Source organism: Nerophis ophidion, linkage group LG06 (genome assembly GCF_033978795.1).
Source record: "Nerophis ophidion isolate RoL-2023_Sa linkage group LG06, RoL_Noph_v1.0, whole genome shotgun sequence".
NCBI lineage: Eukaryota > Metazoa > Chordata > Actinopteri > Syngnathiformes > Syngnathidae > Nerophis > Nerophis ophidion.
This window is the reverse complement of record NC_084616.1, coordinates 247501-256935: the sequence shown is the minus strand read 5'-3', so window position 1 is coordinate 256935 and position 9435 is coordinate 247501. Positions and strand designations below refer to the sequence as shown.

The 9435-nt window shown below is 42.5% G+C and overlaps 1 protein-coding gene across 2 annotated transcripts in view; it reads left to right on the top strand.

Annotated features, from left to right (window-relative positions):
* Positions 1–3137: 3137 nt before the first annotated feature.
* The window catches only part of LOC133554017 (S-adenosylhomocysteine hydrolase-like protein 1), a 31034-nt gene continuing 24736 nt past the window's right edge, over positions 3138–9435 (top strand). The window contains exon 1 of one of the 2 annotated variants that reach the window (XM_061902343.1): positions 3138–3529. In XM_061902343.1, coding sequence (XP_061758327.1) covers positions 3338–3529 — 192 coding nt within the window. In that variant the 5' untranslated portion in view covers positions 3138–3337. The remainder of the gene's footprint in view (positions 3530–9435) is intronic. The other variant, XM_061902342.1, reaches the window with a different exon arrangement.

The following is a 9435-nucleotide window of genomic DNA, read 5'->3' as shown; positions in this document are numbered from 1 at the left end:
TAGTGTTTTAGTGAGATTATATGGTCGTACCTGTACAACCTGAAGGTCAGCCCCGCACCTTTCTTCAGTACCAGTCGATGGGATGTGGCGATGCCCATCTCTGCCCTTCGCAAGGGACCCTCTTCGAAACACGATCTTTCGAAATGATTGCTGCATAATACATTGTACTTTGTGTATGTGGTCCAATCCAACCGTGTTCGCTTGACATCTCTGTTCCATAGTAAAGCTTGACTGTCATCTTTCGGGAATGTAAACAATGAAACACCGGCTGTGTTAGTGTTGCTAAAGCCGGCCGCAATACACCGCTTCTTACCTACAGCTTTCTTCTTTGATGTTTCCATTGTTCATTGAACAAATTGCAAAAGATTCAGTAACACAGATGTCCAGAATACTGTGGAATTTTGCGATGAAAACAGACGACTTAATTGCTGGGAACGATGCTGGAACAAAATGTCCTCTACAATCCGTGACGTCACGCGCACGCATCATCATACCGCGACGTTTTGAACGGGATACTTCGGCGCGAAATAAAAAATTGCAATTTAGTAAACTAACCCGGCCGTATTGGCATGTGTTGCAATGTTAATATTTCATCATTGATATATAAACTATCAGACTGCGTGGTGGGTAGTAGTGGGTTTCAGTAGGCCTTTAAAGTACCAATGATTGTCTTCAAATATTGACACTAAAGTTTTGTTAAGAGACATATTTATAATACATTTTGTTGTATTTAGTTAAAAATGTCATCAATTATTTATTAGTCCCTTGAATTAGAAATGACAGATTAAAAAATAAATAAATAATGATTGTAGTTTGGGGACCCCTGTGTTAAATCAATAATAATCTTTGTGATTAACACATGGCTTCATATCATTTGACAAGGCAGATAAACTGTAAATCTGTTAGATATAATTATTGAAAACAAGCTGAATCAAGAGTAAATGACTAATTCAGCGTTAATATTTGAGTGGGTCCCGGCCTGTCTGTAGTGGAAAAGTTGGTCTCCGAGGTCAAAAAGGTTCGGAACCATTGCTGAATGGTACATGTTATCGCTTTGCGTTCATAGCTGTCAATCAACGGATTTCCATTGAAAGAATTGACCAATCATAGCGAAGAGGGTGGGACTAATGCGGGTACTTCCCCGGAGGCGGAAGCTACTACATTTATTTTATTTTTATTTTTATTGAACAACAAACAAACATTTTAAATTCACACAAAGTCGGTGCACTTTCAACATCAAGGAAAGAAAACAAAAGCAAATACAGATATAGTAATAATAGGAAAAAAAAAGAAAAAAAAAGAGCTAACTAAATCACTTAAAATGTTTTAAACAAAGATATCAATTCAAAGGGTTTTGTCCTCTTAAACGTTCTCCAAGATTTGATTAATAATTGTAACTGATCAAGCCAATTTTGTAAAGTAAATGTGTACAGCTGATATGGGCATATACATCAACAATATGATTTGCCTAAGAAGCTGGACAGGACAAAAGAAAAAAGGAATACCTTGAATAAAACAGATTATTTACATAAATAACAACCAGTAACACCATGAATAAAAACAACATTTACAAAATAACAACCATTAAAACCATGGATAAAAATAACATTCACATAAATAAAAAACAAAAATACCATAAATAATAAACATAATTTACACAAATAACAACCAGTAATACTATTTTAATAAGCATTATTTACACAAATAACAACCATTAAAACCATAAATAAAAACAACATTTACATAAATCCATCCATTTTCCTACCGCGTGTCACTTTTGGGGTTGCTTGAGCCTATCTCAGCTGTATTCGGACAGAAGGCGGTGTACACCCTTATCACAGCTTATTGCCTTCAGGGTCGTGGGGGGCGCTGGAGCCTACCTCAGCTGCATTCGAGCGGAAGATGATGTACACCCTGGACAAGTCGCCACCTCATCGCAGGCCCAACACAGATAGACAACATTCACACTCACATTCACACACTAGGGCCAATTTAGTGTCCAGGTGCATGTCTTTGGAGGAGGGAACCCACGCAGTCACAGGGAGAACATGCAAACTCCACACAGAGAGATCCTGAGCACAGGATCGAACCCAGGACCTTTGTATTGTGAGGCAGACGCACTAACCCCTCCTTCACCGTGCTGCCCTACATCGAAATTTAAATGGGTTGTACTTGTATAGCGCTACACGGTACTTAAAGCGCTTTGACACTACTTCCACATTCACCCATTCACACACTGATGGAGGGAGCTGCCATGCAAGGCGCTAACCAGCACCCATCAGGAGCAAGGGTGAAGTGTCTTGCTCAGGACACAACGGACGTGACGAGGTTGGTACTTGGTGGGGATTGAACCAGGGACCCTTGGGTTGCGCACGGCTACTCTCCCACTGCGCCACGCCATCCCTTTATGTAGAAGAAAAAATTTGCCTGGAGCATAATAATGTTGACACACATTTGTTGTGAAAGCGCTTTGAGTACCTTGAAGGTAGAAAAGCGCTATACAAGTACAACCCATTTATATGTTATGCTCAGTGGCCTCAGTGGCCTTGTAGGAGTGTAATGGTTAATTTTAACAACTGTTTGGTTCATGGTTACGGAAATAATTCATGGATGATATTTTTTTTTTTTTAAGAGTGAAACTATCCAAAATGTTTCAGTGAATTGAAATTGGTTCAGTTGTGGTTAGAGTGTCCGCCCTGTTCAAACCCCGGTGATTCATACCAAAGACTATAAAAATGGGATCCATTACCTCCCTGCTTGGCACTCAGCATTAAGGGTTGGAATTGGGAGTTAATTCGCCAACAATGATTCCCGGGCGCGGCCACCGCTGCTGCTCACTGCTGCCCTCACCTCCCAGGGGGGGATCAAGGGTGATGGGTCAAATGCAGAGAATAACTTTGCCATACTAGTGTGTGTGTCACAATCATTGGTACTTTAACTTTTTTTTTTTTTTATAAAAAAAAAACATTACGTAAGACTAAAATAATAGCTGGTATGTACAAACAACTTCGAAAAGCTGACATTTTTTCAAATGTTTGTTGTCTCGTTTCCCTCTAAGGAGCTCGTGGGTAGACGCTAAGTCCCGCCCCCACACTTGCTCAGGTGACACAGCCTCCACGCGCCGCCCCTCCCCTCAGAGATGCTGCCTGTGGATGACAGCCGAGCAGCCGCAGTGCCGAAGAAGTGTTGCCCCGACCTTCTTCTCCCACCAAGTCATCCGATAGAAAACAGGTGAAGCATCTCCCCACGAAGTTGACAATCTTGCTGCTGCGCGTCGCTGCTTTTTTAGCGGCGGTCACTCCAGTCGAGGTAACGGGACACTTGCCACTCGGATGCGATGACCGACTCGGCGGTGGACGACAAGGCGGAGGTTAAACAAGGCACTAAATATGTCAAGGAAACGGAGAACGTCGCGGAGAAATACTCGGCGTTGACCGTGAGCAAGAACAGCAGCGACGTGAACATGAACGTCGGCGAAATGCCCTCCGCAGCCTTCACCGCAGTCCCCACGCTGAAATCCGTCAAGAAGGTTAGTGCAAGCACCGCCGCCATCGGCCGAGCAGGGCTCCAGGGCCGGGGGTGCTTGGTGGCACGTTGTCCCGGTTGTTAGTAACACAATGCCTCACTATTTACTCCACGGTACTGTTTTACAACCATTTCAAGGAGTGTCGTCCTTAATGACAACATTATGAGTGTTTGCACAAACTAATGATATACGAACTGCGTCAAAAAATAATAATCACCAAAACATGAGAAACTCTTCACTGTAAAAACGCCTTGTGTGCGCCATCTTGTGTTTATCCAATCAGAGTGGCTTTTCTAAAAGCTTGCCTTATAAGCCATCCTGCTCATTTAGATGACAATCATGCCAAACATCCTGCAGCTCAGAGAGAGCGATGATTGAGACATTCTGTACTTGAGCTCAGACAACCATGTCATTGCTCATTGATAATGGCTCCATTCTTAGTTTCTTCCCAACATCCATCCATCCATTTTCTACCGCTTGTCCCTTTTGGAGTCGCGGGGGGCTCGCTGAAGCCTATCTCAGCAGCATTCGGGCAGAAGGTGGGGTATACCCTGGACAAGTTGCCACCTCATCGCAGGACCAACACAGATAGACAGACAACATTCACGCTCACATTCACACACTAGGGACCATTTTAGTGTAGCCAATCATCCTATCCCCAGGTGGATGTCTTTGGAGGTGGGAGGAAGTCGGAGTACCCGGAGGGAACCCACGCAGTCACAGGGAGAACATGCAATCTCCACACAGAAAGATCCCGAGCCTGGGATTGGAACCAAGACTGCTCAGGACCTTCGTATTTTGAGGCGGATGCACTAACCCCTCTCCACCGTGCTGCCCATTCATCCATCCATACATCCATCCATACATCCATCCATCCATCCATCCATCCATTTTTCTACCGCTTGTCCCTTTTGGGGTCGCGGGGGGCGCTGGTGCCTATCTCAGCTACAATCCGGCGGAAGGTGGGGTACACCCTGCACAAGTCTCCACCTCATCACAGGGCCAACACAGATAGACGGACAACATTCACACTCACATTCACACACTAGGGCCAATTTAGTGTTGCCAATCAACCTATCCCCAGGTGCATGTTTTTGGAGGTGGGAAAAAGCCAGAGTACCCGGAGGGAACCCACCCAGTCACGGGGAAAACATGCAAACTCCACCCAGAAAAATCCCGAGCCCGGGATTGCCCATTTTCTAATAATAAAAATAATGGATTAGATAGATTACGCTTATTTATTATGAGATACTCAATGAGAAGTGGGAACCCATCATTTATTCGCACCTGGTGGTGGTAAGCTTCCTTTGAGGGACGGTGTGGCGCAGTTGGGAGAGTGGCTGTGCGCAACCCGAGGGTCCCTGGTTCAATCCCCACCTAATACCAACCTCGTCACGTCCGTTGTGTCCTGAGCAAGACACTTCACCCTTGCTCCTGATGGGTGCTGGTTAGCGCCTTGCATGGCAGCTCCCTCCATCAGTGTGTGAATGTGTGTGTGAATGGGTGAATGTGGAAATAGTGTCAAAGCGCTTTGAGTACCTTGAAGGTAGAAAAGCGCTATACAAATACAACCCATTTGTAGCCACAGCTGCCCTGGGGTTGACTGACGGAAACGAAGCTGCGAGTTTGCACCTACGGCCCCTCCGACGACCACCTATCATTCATTCATCATTCATTCACCAGTGTGAGCGGCACCAGGGGGGAAAGGGTGAAGTGACCTGCCCAAAGGCAGCGATTTGGATGTCAGGAGGCGGGGAGCGAACCTGCAACCCTCAGGTTTCTGGCACGGCCGCTCTACCCACTACATCATACCGCCCCCTTGGACACTTTTGTTCTTTCTGAAAGAACATAAGTGTCCAGGCATTTTCTGCCAAAGCATGTGGGATCCGTTTTGGAAGGTTATTATTACAATGTCAGCTTGTTCTTGGAAATTTTTCGTACGGTTTTTGTTTTGATTTTATTTTGACTATATGCCGCGAGCCAACATAACTTGATCTGCGGGTTGCAAATGGCCCCTGGGCCACACTTTGGACACCCTGAAAAGATTGTGGTACATCCATGCTAACATGAATTGATTAACATGGACCCTGACTTAAACAAGTTGAAAAACTTATTCGGGTGTTATCACTTTGTGGTCAATTGTTCGGAATATGTACTGTACTGTGGAATCTACGAATAAATGTTTAAACCAACAATCAATCACATATTTACTGTTTCGCATTACAACATGTCCTAAAATCATTCCAATTACAGGGCCTCGAAAGAGTCCTGTATTGTTATTTTTCGTCACTACCTCACCGTGTCGGGAATGGGTAATTTGCGCGCTGGGCAATATTTTCGAGTTTGTAAGATATATTGATATATTTTTAAACAAGATATGAATTAAAAAAATATCGTAGTATCGATATAATGTATTTCAAGTTAAAATGACCAAACACTGCTTATTTGTTGTGTTTTTAGTTCTCCCTTGCTCACCATTCCCTCTCATGGGCTACTAAATCCCTCCCTTTCCTCCTTCTAAGATTGCTTGCAGTATAAGAACATCCAAGATTGGTTGGTTATTTGCTAAAATGAGTGACGATTCGTTGAGATTAGGGCAAAACATTCGGGGCAGGCCAATCAGAGGCAAGATATGGCGGGTCATGGAACCAGGAAAGGAAATCACAACAGACATCCCAAATGACGACGAGAGAATTGGAGAAAAAATAGAGGGAATATTCAAGTGGGCGATTTGTATATTAAAAAAACTAGTGCAAGATGGCAGAGGGATTCTCTTCTTTTGATGTTTCTTTTGGCGACCTTCAGGAAACCCACAATCCATCTACTTGGCCACATTTCGACAAATGTATGCGTCTGGATAAAACAATAATTTGAGTTGTGTACCATGTAAGCCCAAATTCAAACTGTTCTCGAGTTGCCAAGCCGGGCACATGTCGCACGAGAAATGCGGCCAAAAATGTATGCCGAAGTGAGGAAGATCATAGCCGCACAATTAAATCCATTACATCATCGCCTGGGAATTAAAAAGTGTCTGCCTGCTAATTAATTTTCTATATATGTTTGATACATTTTGTAATTTTTGCACATCAGTGTTATTTATTTTACGTAGAAAGAATGTTTTTGAATTTTATTTATGTTATTTAATTCTGTGCTACCTAAACAGTTAGGGGGGGCGCTGGAGCCTATCTCAGCTGCATTTGGCCGGTAGGCGGGGTACACCCTGGACAAGTCGCCACATCATCACAGGGCCGCTGTCAATACCTATCTTGACTAAATGGGTTAATAAAAGTGCCACTGACTGTTTACAGTGCAGTTGTCCATCCATCCATCCATTTCCTACTGCTTATTCCCTTTTGGGGTCGCGGGGGGCGCTGGCGCCTATCTCAGCTACAATCGGGCGGAAGGCGGGGTACACCCTGGACAAGTCGCCACCTCATCGCAGGGCCAACACAGCTAGACAGACAACATTCACACTCACATTCACACACTAGGGCCAATTTAGTGTTGCCAATCAACCTATCCCCAGGTGCATGTCTTTGGAAGTGGGAGGAAGCCGGAGTACCCGGAGGGAACCCACGCATTCACGGGGAGAACATGCAAACTCCACACAGAAAGATCCCAAGCCTGGATTTGAACCCAGGACTGCAGGACCTTCGTATTGTGAGGCAGACACACTAACCCCTCTGCCACCGTGAATCTCGATCAAAAATGACTATCTTTATATTTATACTTTCACCTGAAAATATATTGAGATATATATCGAATATCGAGTTTAAGTAAAAATATATTGAGATATACTTTTGTGTCAGCACTAGGAAGAAGCAGAGTTTATTTGTTCCTACTCCTTATAGTCAGGCTTGTGAAAAATTCCCTATAGAAATGAGAATAAAAATCGATTAATTTGTTGAATTTGAAATGGGGTTGCAAACAGGAAGTGGAATCAAAATTCCTCAATGTGTTAATTTTTGTCTTATTTCAAAATCATGCTTACCATGAGTATATTCCATCCATAATTGTTTTACATATTTCATAAAAATAGTATTATGAAACTCATTGACACATTATATTTAATATATTTACAATATAATATAATATATTTTTATTTACCTATTAAGAATAACAACATATTTTTTATTACTGATTATTTAATGTGATGTGGTCTAACATATGAAGTACTTTGGAAAATAGTGGAAAAACATCACATTTTTGAATGCTTTACTTTATCCAAGTTGTAAAAATGAAGGGAATTAGCTCATTTTAATGTGAATATGGATGTTCTTGTTCAACCATGTAATTGTACTGTCAAGTGCATGTGCCTCACAATATCTAGGTCCTGAGTTCAATCCCGGGCTCGGGATCTTTCTGTGTGGAGTTTGCATGTTCTCTCCGTGACTGCGTGGGTTCCCTGCGGGTACTCCGGCTTCCTCCCACCTCCAAAGACATGCACCTGGGGATAGGTTGATTGGCAACGCTAAATTGGCCCTAGGGTGTGAATGTGAGTGCGAATGTTGTATGTCTATCTGTGTTGGCCTGGCAATGAGGTGGCGACTTGTCCAGGGTGTACACCGCCTTCCGCCCAATTGTAGCTGATATAGGCACCAGCACCCCCCACGACCCCAAAGGGAATAAGCGGTAGTAAATGGATGGATGTTTGTTAAAATTAAGTAGGTTTTAGAGAGTGTTTTAGGAGCATAGGACGTGTTTATCGGTGTGTGCGAAAACTGTGTGGGGGTTCATGAAGTTAAAGTACCACTGATAGTCGCGCACACACACTAGGTGTGGTGAAATTACCATCTGCATTTGACCCATCCCCTGGGAGGTAAGGTGAGTACTGAGCAGCAGCGGTGGCCGCGGTCGAGAATCATTTTGATAATTTAACCCCCAATAATGGGTCCCATTTTTATAGTGTTTGGTATGACTCGGTAGGGGTTCGAACTCACAACCTACAGATCTCAGAGGGGACACTAAACACAAGGCCACTGAGCAGGCTCATAAAGGCTTCAAATAGATATGATATTGATAAAAATTCCTACTTTGCGGGAATTCACCTACCACGAGAGGGTCTGGAACGTAACCCCTGTGATAATCAAGGAACCACTGTAATATATTTCTGTATGTTGTCACCTGCAAGCTTTCTTTTTACATATAGCGCCTCAGACAAACCAATGTGATTAACAAATTAGGTACATAAAAAATGGGGTATTTTGAGTTATATATGCACAGATTATGTAAATATTCTTAGCTTCAAATAAATATCTTAGCATCTTTTTCTTGATTAATTAATTGTGATTAATGCAGTGACGTGCTGCAAGGTAATGATATACATAGGCCTCTTTGTTCTTTTTTTTAATTTCTCAGCTATTGAAATGAAACATGATTCTTTGAAAAAATTAAATTTCATCTTCAGTTATTAAGATGTCAAGTTTTGATTTTACCTCCAAATCCCCAAACAAATGGTCTGACCTCAATGAAACAACAGTTTGCATAACCTGGCTGATGAAAGCACCGCAGTGTATACTGCTTTGGTGCTAGTACCGTATATTTGTCGCAGTGCATAATTCTAAAGAAGCTATCCATAGAAATGTGAACGTTTAACCAGTATTAGATAAATTGTTGTTGCCATGTTGTCACAGCTATTAGGCAAAACAGTTTGTAACATATGATTGTTTTTACTTTATGCCAACCATAGCATTACATTGTTTTTGCAGGTCAAAATAAGGCAATGGCATATGTATGATAAGTGTAGGGCAGCACCACAAATATAATGCAGTCCATAAACTAATTTGGCCAAAATGTGTACTATTATTTAGACATAATAAATTTTTTAAGTTTTTATAATAATGTGGTTTACTATATTTCCATTGATTTCATCTAAAGTACATACTTTGTAATGCTTGTATTCAATGTCA